General features: G+C 39.1%; 1 protein-coding gene across 1 annotated transcript; it reads left to right on the forward strand.

The window, feature by feature from the left end:
- Positions 1 to 3,377: 3,377 nt before the first annotated feature.
- Positions 3,378 to 8,080, forward strand: LOC129724479 (tubulin-specific chaperone D). Its single transcript, XM_055679416.1, has 3 exons — positions 3,378 to 5,177; positions 5,249 to 5,650; positions 5,710 to 8,080. The coding sequence occupies exons 1-3, from the start codon at positions 3,521 to 3,523 to the stop codon at positions 7,110 to 7,112; spliced, it is 3,462 nt and encodes a 1,153-aa protein (XP_055535391.1). The 5' UTR covers positions 3,378 to 3,520; the 3' UTR covers positions 7,113 to 8,080.
- The last annotated feature ends 6,308 nt before the right edge of the window (positions 8,081 to 14,388 follow it).

Here is a 14,388-nt window from a genome sequence, read left to right on the forward strand (position 1 = left end):
TCTTCGAAAATTACAGCCAATCATTTTCAATTTTCACTTCCAATGATCGCAGCACTCTTTCACATACACTAGATTTTCGTCCTAGTAACGTGCTGTTATACTCAGATGAAATAGATCGCGCGCATCGTTCACGGTTACGGAATAAAATTTGACGAAAAATCCATCCAAATGATCTTCACTTCAAAGCGACAAAGAAACACAAACAGTCCACTCAACCAAAATAAACCTCACCGATACACTTTTTCACTGACACTGACCGATGCCTTGACAATCTTCGTTAACTGATAAACTGATTTTGTTGTCTTGCTTCCATCGCAAAAAGCGGGAAGGGAGAACTCTGAAAGGATTGTAAAAAAATAACGTTTATGGATGCTTTTTTTCTTTTTCACTCAAGAGTGTCAACAAATATCAACCCTGCACAGAAGTAAGTGGAATCCACTTGGCAGTAACGTGTCATTTTTTTACAGTGTACTTCAAGTGTTTTCTGCACTTCCCAACAAACATTTGGGCTGAATAAAACAGCTAATAATTTCAAAATAGCTGAATAAAGTCTACATACAGGTGAAACGGATTGCCACAACGTTCAGGTTGATTTATCAGCTGAACAAGCAATAAATTCAGGTTTAAAAAAACTTGTGAAATACTCCATGTAATGATTTAATTGTTGGTTGGTTAAGCGCTATTTTTATTTAAAAAAATAGCTATTAGACAACATTAATCAAACACTAAACCAACTGGTTGAATAAACGCTTCTTGATACTTCCCAAGAAACATTTTTTGGCTAAATGAGCGCTTTTATAACTTATCTTACTCAGCTGACGGCTGAAAATAGGTCGAATAATATATTTCTAAGTGTTTAATCAGCTTTCAATCAGTCGGTTTTGGAGAACCAAATCAGCTACCTGTTACATTCGACTTCCTAAATAGCCGAACACGGGCTTAATAAGAAATAACTCAGCCATTTGAACAACTTTTATACATGCTGATCGTTTCTGTAGAAGCGATGATTCATTCTTTGTACGCCTTGTAGAAAAACTCTTTAACAGCCAACAACAGCTGGCTTATAGTATAAATGAGCGCCTATATGACAATTCCATGGCTAAAATTGTACATTCTGTTTTTCTGAAAAAGTGCTTCTGCAGCTTTATTACAGCTACGATTAATATAATTCAAAATATATATTCGTCCAAATTAGACATTTGTTTTTATTGTATAGACGAATTGAACACATCCAAATCTTTCGATTTTTTGCACTTCTGTGTGTATTTTTCATCGCTTATTTTTCTATTTTTAGTATCCAATTCCAATACCAAAAAAAAAATACTCGAATCTCGAACTCATACTCATGAGGTTCCTGGTAGAACACGCTGCCGATTCGTCTATCTTGACATACATGCATAGGTATCGATTTAACCCGTACATATATTTCCAGTTTATTTCATAAACAGTTTTACATTGGCTGTATATATACTGAATTGTAGCTGAACAAGCGCTTCAGCATTTGTATCCCTAACTGTAGAAATTGTAGAAATCATTGCTAGTGTATCCACTTCGTAAACAGAAACAAACAGTTCAAACGAAAATAATGATAGTTTTTGCAGCACGGCTAGCCGTACCCACCAATAATAAAATTCTATAATGCCTTGTATTAAATCGACCAATTACAGAGGACAGTCACTTTGACAAAACGTGTTCTATCGTGTTCAAGGGATATGATACAAATGCTGAAGCGCTTGTTCAGCTACAATTCAGTATATGTACAGCCAATGTAAAATTGTTTATGAAATAAACTGGAAATATACATATGTGTTAAATCGATACGTTTGCATGTGTGTCAAGATATACGAATCGGTACCGCGTTCTACCAGGAACCTCATGAGCATGAGTTCGAGATTCGAGACTGGCAGTAAATTAATTGGATACTAAAAAGGTAATTTTCACTAACAATAATATAAAAATAAACGATGAAAAATACACACACAAGTGCAAAACATCGAAAGATTTAAATGTGTCCGAATCGCCCAAGCAAAAAAAATTGTCTAATTAAGACCATTCTATATTTTGAATCATAGCTGTAATAAAGCTGAAAAAGCACTTATATAGACTATAAGCCAGCTACTGTTGACTGTTAAAGAGTTGTTCTACAAGCTTTACAAAGTATGAATAATCGCTTCTACAGAAACGATCAGCATGTATAAAAGTTTATCAAATGACTGAGTTATTTCTTATCAAGCCCGTGTTCGGCTATTTAGGAAGTCGAATGTAACAGGTAGTTGATTTGATTCTCCAAAACCGACTGATTAAAACTGATCAAACAGCTAGAAATACATTATTCGACCTATTTTCAGCCGTCAGCTGAATAAGATTAGTTATAAAAGCGCTTATTTAGCCAAAAATTGTTTCTTGGGTTGACTCAATTCGTCACATCACACTGCAAGTGATTTAGTGTTGATTTCTCGATGATTAACACTTTCAAATGAAATGATCTTGCGTTTTTTACGAAACGTGTATTATTTAATTACCGAAGCGGAAGCGGACCGGAGCGAAACTTATTACTTACAACTTTCTGTTAACCGACACTAAAAAGCAGAACGGAACTTTCGGTTATGTCGAGCAGCAATCCAAACGTCAATGTTGAAGGTAACCAGATGAAAGAGACCTGCTCTTCGTTTATTCCCACTTTTTATAGCAGTATACTTGTTACCACCTCTACGCATTTCGATGCGGCGATACACTGAACGAGAAGTGTTGTATGCAACAGCGTTGAAAACTGGTTAATGGAAACCCGAAAAAAATAATATCATAAAAACCTTAAAAGTTGCTGTAATTGTACATAGTTATACCATAATTTAACTACGTTTTTCATTGTAAATACACCATTTTTACATTAAAAATCATTGTCCAGAACAATGAAAAACATTGTTTTTGCCATTTTTACCATGAAAAAGGGGGATTGTTATGTATCCTCACAGCTTTTTCCATTAACTTTTCCCATACATTTCAAAGTCACTGACAATGTTTTCCATGGTAAAATTGTTGTCGGTGGTAGATTCAACAACAAAAAACATTGTTAAAACATGGTGATAGCAAAAAACATCTGCAAGCTTACAGTAAAAATACCATGCTTTTAATTGTTACAATAAAAACATTGTCCATTTACTGTTCTTATTACAAAATATACCGTAAATTTTTTTTTAGGTGAGTTTTATGCGTATTATTTACCTAAACCAGTGAAAACATTTAGGTTTACGTAAATTTACGTTGTTTTCACTTGGTAATATATTTTTGTGTGTGTTAGGAATTGGGTAGGCGAATTCACTCAACTCTCGTTTCGTCCGAATAAAAAATCAGATCCGATCAACTGTGGCATACTACTACTGTTTGTTATTGTTATTTTTTCCTCTGTCAACGTTGCCGTGCCCTGCCGGATCGTTGAGTCATTTTTTCGGAAAATAAGAAAAGCACAACTGTTCCCGAAGTTAGTTGTTTTACTAAATAAAAGGCAAAATCGTAATCTAAAATGGTGGAATCTGTAGCAGATGAGTGCAAAAATCCTGACGATGGGCCGCAGAATGTTTTGGATGCCTTTGCCGTACAGGATCGGACACGGGTGTTCGAAATGATTCGGCAGCTTCCGGCATCTGAATTGGCGAATGAAGATAGATTCGAGGAAGCTTATCAAGAATATTCGGAAATACTTGGCAAATATCAAGAGCAGCCGCATCTTCTGGATGGAAGCTTAGAAGAGCTGGTGCACGCTATTTTAGCTCACATTCTTGACCAGGAACGAAGTCAGTTAGTGAAGCATAAAGCCGCAAAATATTTATACCAGATATGCAAGGTTCGTACATTCAAAGCTTTTCAAAAATATCTTCCGCACGAGATTCGACATTTGAGCTTCGTACTCGGATATTTGGAACGTCAAGATCTGGAAGACTGGCAGAACTGGGAAACACGCTTTTTATGTTTGCTATGGCTTTCGATTTTAGTATTAAATCCTTTCGACTTGAGCCGATTGGACAGTGACGTTGGCGGCCGAGGGACGATGGAACGAATATACGAGGTTTGTCGAATAAACTGCTTCAAGGAAGATACTTGCACACCGATTGCAGCTTATTTGACTGCAAAATTCCTAATCAGACAGGATGTGAAGAAGGTATATTTGGCGGAATTCCTAGATTGGGCCAAGGCACCCGATATTGTTGTCGATCCTAAGATAGGTACACTTCTTGGAATTGCGTGTGTGTTGAAGCATGGGAAACGTGAGGACCTTTTGCCATACGCCGAGAATCTTGCAAACTGGATTTTGCATCTGGACTTCGAACAAATATCCAAGAATTTCAAGGTCTATAAAATCTGCATTAAAATTAGCCAGCGAATTGGAATGGTCCTCCTTCCTCCTCGAATCGCCAAGTGGCGCTATCAGCGAGGAGCAAGATCGCTTTTGGCGAATGTGCATAAACCTGTAACAGTTGCTTCGCTTCAAAGAGAATCTCCAAAACCAGATGAATCTTCACCGGATGAAGCAGATGATGATGAAGAGGTTCCAGCGGAAATTGAAGAGATTATTGAAAGGCTTTTGCTAGGATTGAAGGGTAATGCCACCATAGTACGGTGGAGTTCTGCCAAAGGTATTGGCCGTATTACAAATCGGCTACCGAAGGATCTTGGTGATGAAGTTGTTTCATCGGTTATTGAGCTTATCAATCCCTTGGAGCAGGATGACGCTTGGCATGGAGCATGTTTAGCGTTGGCAGAATTGGCTCGACGTGGCCTACTGCTTCCGGCCCGTCTCACGGAAATTATACCATTGTTGATGCAAGCACTGGTTTATGATGAAATTCTCGGATATCGAAACGTAGGTCAGAACATTCGGGACGCCGCTTGCTATATGTGCTGGGCCTTTGCAAGAGCATTTCATCCGACTATCTTACAACCCTTTGTCGAGCAAATCTCCTCTGCCTTGTTGGTAACGGCTGTTTTTGATCGCGAAATTAACTGCCGCCGGGCAGCATCGGCTGCATTCCAGGAAAGCGTAGGGCGGCTAGGGAACTTTCCGCATGGAATCGACATATTGACGATGGCAGATTTCTTCTCAGTAGCTGTACGTAGTAATGCTTTTCTACAAATAAGTGACTTCATTGCACAATTTGAAGAGTATAGACGAAAGCTAATTGGTGAGTTTTTTTTGTGTTTGTTTTGTGAATGAACCTGTCTGTTTTACTTTGCCATCTAATTTTCATTGCAGATCATCTCACCACTCGTAAAATCAACCACTGGGACACGAATATCCGTGAGCTGTCCGCTCAGGCGTTAAGTAACTTTTCCAAACGGGATCCTGATTATATGTGTAGCACAGTTTTGCCAAAATTGTATGACATGACAGAAACAACAGATCTGAATGCTCGTCATGGAGCAACACTGGCCATCGGAGAAATTGTTCTTTCATTGCGAAAGTTACAGGGCGCAGACCAAATTAATCAATCATACATCAATGGACAAATTGTTGAGCGTGGTGGACAATTAGTGATAAAGTTTCGACAGCGCGGGCAATTTAAGGGTATGAGCGGAACTTACATGAAGCATGGCTGTGCAAGTTTTATCCAAAATTGTAGCGAGGCAGAACTTCCACTCAATGTTGAACAGATTGGTAAGTGCCTGTAAAATATTTTTACTTCAATCGACGAATACGAATTTCTATTTTTTCAGAATCCTGGCAGCTTCTGTTGGATGAATCAATCATTGATGAAAAAACTACTACAAGGGAGCTTGCGGTGTGTGCCTTTTCAGCTTTCTGCACTGCATATTACCGTTCTGAGAATCCACTCAAACTAACTGGTCTAATTGACAACTATATTAAAGTCCTTCGTGAAACTAAAGTCGAGCCTAAAGCACAGGGTATTGCTTCCGCACTCGGGGCTTTGCCTAAGTTTATGTTGGAACTTAGGCTCGCAGAAATTTTGAACGTTATTGACGAGAAAACAGTATTGCCGGAAATGTTTGCCGTTGGTTATAACCATTCGGAAATGCGACGAGATTGCATTAAAGCTTTGGCTAACATTGTGCAAACAGTTAATTTCACAGACGAAAAACTAGATCTCGCAAAAGTTTACAAAATTTATATGAGAGCTTTAGAAGAGTATGCTATTGACAATCGTGGAGATATAGGTTCGTGGGTACGCGAAGCGGGAATTCATGCATTGCATCAGTTTTTGACATCCTGTCCTCCGAGTTTGTTAACAGCGGAAATGGTTAACAAATGCATGGTCGCTATCGCTAAACAATCGGTTGAAAGAATCGATAAAATTCGAGCTGTTGCAGGAAAGATATTCGTTTCATTAATTTACCATCAACCAGTAGTCCCACACATTTCACACAAGGATGAACTGAAGAAGATATTCCCTGAGGATACCACGGAAATCCTGTGGTTGTTTCCACATAACACATTCCCACTTTTTATACAGTTGCTAAATTTCCCAGAATATATGAACAGTGTAGCAGAAGGACTGATATTGTCGGTTGGAGCTCCCACCGAATCACTACATAGCTGCGCTGCTAAAATTATGAACGATTATCTGAAAACTCATGAAGATTTTATTCCTCACTTTGGAGAGACTGTCTTGAAAATTCTTCAAGAAAAAACTGTTAAAGATACGTTATTCATGACATCCACTTTCCAGTTTATTGCCGAATTGCTGTCGTCGTCAACGAACTCACGATTACTGCTGAATGATGAATCCTCACCATTTCCTGAGGCCATTTTTACTGTTGTTAACGATCTGGTTACCCACAGTAAAAAGTTCTTCAATTCTATACCCGTGTACTGCGCGCTTATGCTTGCACCACGTATATGCAAGCGTGTTCTCAGCAAGCTAGTGATGTATTTAGGTATGCTGTGTGTCAATATCCGACGTGAAACTGCCCTCAAAATGTATGAAACATTGTTGGTGTACGGTGATCAAACTTGCATTCCGGAAGAAAACTTGGATGAAGTTTTGTCCAGCTTGAGTGAGGAGAAATGGGATGGAGAGCTGGAGGAGGCCAGGAAAATCAGGAATCAGCTCTGTGTTTTGTTGGGAATCAAACCACCAGTGACGAGGGCTCGAAAATGAAGATTGACCGCTTGTGCTTAGAGCGGTAGTTTATTACCGTTTGCTTATTCGAACATGGCAAATGCCATTCGCATTTATAATCTAGTTAACTTTTGCACACGCTTCCGATCATATGTTGAACGTATGTTTATTTGATCAAATGATAAGGCACGTTTGGTTAGTTATATAATAGACCTACTAATTGTGTATTCAGTTATAAAAGCTTTTAAAAAACATAACAGAAATTTCAAAGGAATAACATAGCCGAATTCCAACAACTGTTGATGTACTCTATTTTTTAGTTGAAAAAAAAAAGAGTTATAAGTTACGTTTTGTTCAATTTACCAGAAATATTTAAGATTGCATTGAGATTGTTATTTATGTCTGAGGAAGCCGACAAGATAAAATTATAGTTTACGATACGATACTTCAGTAAAAACAGTGGTAAGGCAAACTGATTAAGGCATCTCCAATACTACCCGTTCTAAAATATAATGCATTCGCCTATCATCGTTCTCATATGAATTGTTGGGGTTATACCAGGCTGGACTTTTAAGTGACAATACGACCACCGCTCATATCTACGGATTCAAGAATAGATTGACGCAATACAGCGTGGTGCAGAATAGTGTGCGTGGTTTGAATTTTAGAGCACTCAAGTTTTTCAGAATCACTTGCGACTACTATTTTTCCGAAAGTGGTACGCTTTTAGCATAGTTACTTGGCTTCACTGTCTAAGACATTTTTTATGTGTAGTTTATTCCCTCTTACAAAACTTGCTTCGAAATTGAACGTGAAGTAATAATACAGTGCGCCTCCATTGAATGAAAAAAGTGATCGCGCGATCGTTTGTTTGCTATTATTCACTTGTTCACGGCCGAAAAATGGTATTACGTATTTACCTGAGAGTATTTACAATTTAATTTGAACTGTATAAATGAGCACTATAACATTTGAATCTGATGCGAACGGAAACGAAAATAATAAAATGAACAACGCATATGGACATATCTAACATTCACTGACAGGTGAGCAATTCCACAAAAAATGTCCCAGTTTTAGTAGTTTTCTTAATACTCTTTTTGATTTTACTGAAACTTTACATAGATGTTTCTATGGGCAAAAGATGCTTTTTTATGCTATTGGTTTTTTATTTTCGAGAAAGATGTTACCAAAAAATTAAAAATTGATTATCTAAAAAAGCGTATTTTTTTAAAATCTGATTTTTTATAAAAACTACAAAAGATTAGCTTAACATTGATGGCGGTCCGAGCATGAAACTATAAAAAGGTTCTAATTTTCAGAAAAAATAAGAAAAAATAGAATTAGAACTTTTGGTTTAATTAGTTTAAAGTCTTCAGTAAAGTTGTAGACAGTAATTCTGTCCTGTCAGAAAGAATCTCTTCTTTTCAATCCGACAGGTTTTACAGAAATGTTGCGAATACAACGTGCTCATACATCACATCTTCATTGACTTCACGACGGCTCACTATACTGTTTGATCGAGAACAGCAATGACAGATCCTTCACGATAACGGATTTCCGGATAAACTGATGCGATTGATTGAGGCCACTATAGGGCTGCCTGTTTTGGGGCTCTCGAGTCGAGAAATAAGATGCTGGATTGTCTTGTTTGCTGTTATTCTTGGTTTCGCTGATGATTTTAACGTCATCACAAGTAACTTCGTTACGGCGAAGTAAATCTACACCCGACTGAAAGCCGACGACAGACGGATCGGACTGCGGATAAATGCGTCGAAAACTTAAATAGCAATAACTTTCATTTTACTGGAAAAGCTTCCTATTTTTCAAATATCACCTGCAAACTAGATATGACCAATGGACACCGGAAATGTTCCGGCTTTTAGGAGTGTGTGTCAAAATGCAAAAATCCTGCCAAAAACAACAACAATGCATATTTCTATAGTTCCTTGACGGATTTGATCGTTGGGCACCAACGAGCTCGGAATGAATTCTAGTTCATTGGCAACATACCTTACCAATCAGACGAGAGCCGTGGCGGCTTATGCGGTATCAAGAAGTTGTAGCCATGTTGTTCGGTTTTGACTGTTTTTCGCCAGTTTCCCAGGCGTCTCATCACCCGCATGTCTCCTTCGATCTGGTTGAGCCATCGTGCACGCTGCGCCCCTTCATTTTTGATCACAGGGCTGTCATCCGGCAGCCTCCTCAAGGTTCTCCGCGAGAAGCGTTGTTGTCTCGGTTCCGTAGGTGCCTGTCTTATCAGGGTTCAGTGCTGAAAAAAATCACCACCTAGAAACTCAAACAGACTGATATCAAGGCAACCTTTACGTCAAATATCTCTTCTATACACAAAAATAAATTGTAACATGACAACGGTCTCTAGACAGATCAAACTATTGATTTTCGATGAACACATTTGTTGGTATTCATTCCTTAGTCAAAGTTCACTGTCGTTTGTATGATGTCGAAACTGAAAATCATTTTCACCTTCACGGAACTGAAATTGAATACTACTATTCGTAACTTGTACTGAATGTTAGAATTGCGTTGAACTTAGATGCAATAGGCAATGTCGACTTCTAGATAGACATTCATAGATAAATAAATCATAAATAGACAACTGAATAAAAACAAATAAATATAAATGATTGAATGCATGCATTATTATGATTATTAAATGATGTTTTCAAGAAAAATGTTTTCTGCACTGGTTTATCCCAAAGAGCATTCCACTGTCGGAACTTGAACTTTTTTTGACACAGACTTTGCAACCAACCGTTATATATACAAGACAATTTACAAGGCTAGTGCTATGATCCTACTGACAGTCTCTCCTGTAACGGGATTCGCTCGTATGATCTGCAACCGACTGTCTTACATCAGCTCTAAACATATAAAAGCACAGCAGCCATCATACCATTATAATATATAATATTTATTGAAATTCATCAACTAAGTCATTACGTTATTTTTTATAAACGATATTTCTTATTTAAGTTTTACCATATATCACAATTACAAGTCTAAATGAAACTCAATCTATTGAAAACCGTTGGTATTCCAAAATATTCAGGCTGCCTTTCAATATAAGATATGCGTGCATCGAAGACTTGGACCATTTTCTTTCGATATTTACAGCAGTGTGTCAGGTGTTAATATACTTGTGGAGCTATTCACTAGAGGATATTGCATGAGTTTTATATAATTTAAAAATTCCTTTTCATATAGAAACAAACAAAACATGGAACGGTAGACTGGTTTGGACAGATTATCTGAAAAATAAAAAAACAGGAAGAGTGGAGAAAATTAGTGATTTCTCAAATAATTAAGATTGTTTATTATCACTCACTCAGTTACAACATTGTCCTTCCAACCGTGCGTTTGTAGGATCCGTTCGAACACCTCCCGATTCAGCTTCGCCAGAAGAATGTTTTCCAGCGTTTCTTTTATATTATGTCCTGTAAAATGTACGCTTTTCTAAAACACGGGTTTTAATGTCAAGCACTTTTTTGCATCGTTCAAAACTTGTAACCAGTAAACATACCTGCACTACGCTTTCTTGTTGTGATGTCACCATTTTCACAAGAAAATCTTCCTCTATCGACACTCATTTTAGGTTTTTTTTAGAAACGGAATAAATATTTCTTAAAAACACTTCGAAAAAGTCAGCACGGCAAAGCGAAATTGATTCTTTAATTTTTGAGTTTCACTCTCCCGGTTGCTACGTTTGAATTGATGAATGAACCGAGCCGAAAATCTTCCGTTTCAATATCTCTCATATTGTATGTTCACTTTGAGACGCCGAGTAACGATAAACAATTTTGTTTATATAATTTTTATGTTAACGACTGGTACTGGTAATGCAAAGGTTGGTCTGTCTTTTGGCTTTCTCAGTCTTTATGAAGGAAAAACACGACAATTTAGCAAAATTGCCCGACGTTTCGGCCGTTTTGGTGGCCTTTTTCAAGGGAACTAAATTTCCCTTGAAAAAGGCCACCAAAACGGCTGAAACGTCGGGCAATTTTGCAAAATTGCCGTGTATTTCCTTCATAAAGACTGAGAAAGCCAAAAGACAGACAAACCTTTGTTTATATAGTTTATCAGGTAGTGAAACCGATGGTCATGGCAACATATATCAACTACGTGCAGAAGTTGCAGAGTTTCATTGTTATGAAACTCAAATGATAATTTGAACCACTGTCAGGGTTTAGTACAGCGTCAACTTCGTACGTTGTCGCACTCGACCCGGTCGAAGTGTCTTCCGAAGTGAAAAGTAGTCACGATTTCCAAACTGGATGCGTCTCTGGATCTCTGCTGGTGTTATTGTCGGCGGTCACCAGTGACCCTAAACACACGAACTCGTCGACCACTTCAAACTCATCGCCGTCTACAGAGACTTGAGTTGGGAGGATGTTGCTCTCCTTGGACCGTCTCGCTCGCATGTATTTCGTTTTCGACGCATTTGTTCGCAGTCCGATTCGTCCGGCTTCGGCTTTCAGTTGGGCGTAATTTTCCTCCGCCATCGCAAAGTTACGTGCTATGATAACAAAGTCATCCGCGAAACCCAGACGCTGACCAGATCTTTTGAAAATCGTACCCCTGGTGTCGATTCCCGCCCTCCGGGTCAAACCTTTAAGGGCGATGTTAAACAGAACACAGGAGAGTCTACCTAATTGTCTTAACCCTCTGCGCGATTCAAAGGGGCTTGAGAGTATCCCCGAAACACGCACGTAGAACATCACTTGCGCCATGGTGGACTTTGTCAAACGAGTCAGTTTATCCGGAAATCCGTTGTCGTGCATGAGCTGCCATAGCTGTTCTGGATCGACTGTACCATAGGCCGCCGTTAAGTCAAGAAAGATATGATGTGTGGGCATGTTGTACTTGCGAAATTTTCGTAAGATCTGTCAGATTTGGAAGATCTGGTCCGTGGTGACACGGGCTCCCATGAATCCCGCTTGGTACTGGCCACGAACTTCCTGGTTAAAGGTGATAGACGACGGAACAGGATTTGTGAGAGTATTTCGTAAGCGGCATTGATAAGCGAGATATCGCGTTAGTTGCGGCACTCCAGCTTGTCTCCCTTCTTGTAGATGAGGAAGACGACTCCCTCTATTCACTCGTCTGGCAGTTTTTCCTCCTCCCAAATCCTGAAAATGACCCATTGCATCGCCCTAACTAGTGCGTCTCTCCCATGTTTAGAGAGCTCACTAGGAAGTCCGTCTTTGCCTGCGGCTTTGTTGTGCTTCAGCTTCTCGATCTCAATAAGAACTTCATGAACATCAGGGGCCGGTACTCGGTCATCTACTGCTGGTACTCCTGGGTCAGTTCATGCTGTGGGAAGGATCTCATCCGCGTCTTTGCACATGTCGGCTTACAGCACCTAGCCTCTGCGAAACTGGATTAACTGGATAGAAGTTCCGCGTACCACTGGCACGGTACAGCTGTTCCAGGTCCTCATGTTCACGATTCTCTTGATGGCGCTTCCTTCGTCTGAGAATCGTGGTTATGTCGTTCCGTGCCCGTTAGTAATTGGCCTTGTTCTGTCTAGTTGATCTACCCAGGTATACCGCCCAGGTCCAGTTCTTCTCATTCACCGCTGCCTCGCACTCCCCGTCATCAAAATCGTTAAAAATCTGTCCACGTGGTATGTGGATGGCTCCTTATGCATTACAGAACGTTCGCTGATTTATTAAATTGCGAAGAGTCAATTTAGCCCACCACCGCATGGGCTTAGTTCGTAAACAACTATCTGGTATCTCTTTCTTACATGCGTTGTAAATCGCAATGACGTTTCTTTTTTCTTCGGTAGATTTGCACTGATCCAGTGGAATAAAGAAATTCGCGCATTCATAGGTCAGAATTCACCACAACAAAGCGCATACGCAAATGCGTTGCTATGACAATATTTACCCAGCGCATGCGCAAATGTTTTGTTATTCGCAGTGCAACTAGATCGACAATCGTCTCGTCAGTGGTACTTTCAATTGATTATAAATTGATTTTTTTGAAGTAGAATACTTCTCTCAGGAAGTTCGGCTACATAGGGATGTGAAATAAAAATCTAAAACCGAAAAAAGTGAAAAATATGTCCAATTTCAAATGCTAATAAATCGGTTAGTATTCGATGGATTTCCTTCGTTCTTGCAGCAATAGATTGGAAAATCTTCTGAGATTCTTCCCAATATAAGATAATTGCAATTTTATTATTCACACTATTGTACTATTGAAAATAGTCAAGCCTTGTCAAAACGAAAAATTCGACCTCTGATTGGTCGTTATATGATTGCTTCCCAAGCACGGTCGACAGAATCATATACCTTGCAATTGAAAACATACTATTTGGCCTATATAAGAGCCTGTTTCAGCCGAAGCCGCTCATAATAGTTCTAGACAGCGACAACAGCAGTCGTCCTTCCTTAGCAGCAGCACTAGCCCTGTGGTTGGTCAATACGTCTCAGGAGCAGCGCGGTTCTTCTCAGCGTGTGTCGCCAGACTGATATTATTCCCTCGTGTTGGGGCAGCATGAAGATTGCCATAAGGAAATCCAATTTTGGAAATCAAAATGCCTTTTTCAAGGCAAATAAACAAGGTCATTGAAAGTTAATAATTTTTGACAACGCAAGCAAGATTTTGTGTTGGATCCTAGCAATTTAAATTTGTCGCACCCGTCTAATTTACTGAATGTGAAATAGCTTCCACAGTGCATGTTGTCCGTGTATCTTAATTCCTCCACTGTTAGGGCAGCTCAAAGGTTGTGATCAGCAACCGATTTTGAACCGCAAAATGCCTTTTTCAAGGCAAATAAACAAATAATTGAAGGTTAATAATTTCCTGGCATCAACACAAGCAGACATTCTGTGCGGGATGCAATCAAATTCTGTTGTAGTTGTCTAATTTTTACTTTATTTAGTAAACCCCCCACTGTAGGGGCAGCGCAAAGGCTGCGATCAGCATAACCGACTTTGAATAGCAAACTGCCCTGTTAGACCGGATTAACAAAGACAGTTAGTTCGACTATGCAGAGCTAATATGAAGTCGATGCAATCAATCAGAATTAACAGAATTTCGTCGTCTCCCAGCTGCCAAGTTGCAACATGATGCAACACGCAACAGCGAGCAAACGAAATCGCTTGATGTTACCGCAATAAGATACGGGTTAAAACCGTTGCGTGTGTGAGAGCACTGTCGGTGTTTATTCGCTGGATACAAAAATTAAATGCGAATTGTGGAATAATTTCTCTAAAGAACATTAGGAAATGGTAAAACTGAACAGAAAGGCGTGGCCTATTTCGAGTGTTTCTGAGAAAACTAG

The sequence above is a fragment of the Wyeomyia smithii genome, chromosome 2, assembly GCF_029784165.1.
Source record: "Wyeomyia smithii strain HCP4-BCI-WySm-NY-G18 chromosome 2, ASM2978416v1, whole genome shotgun sequence".
Lineage (NCBI taxonomy): Eukaryota > Metazoa > Arthropoda > Insecta > Diptera > Culicidae > Wyeomyia > Wyeomyia smithii.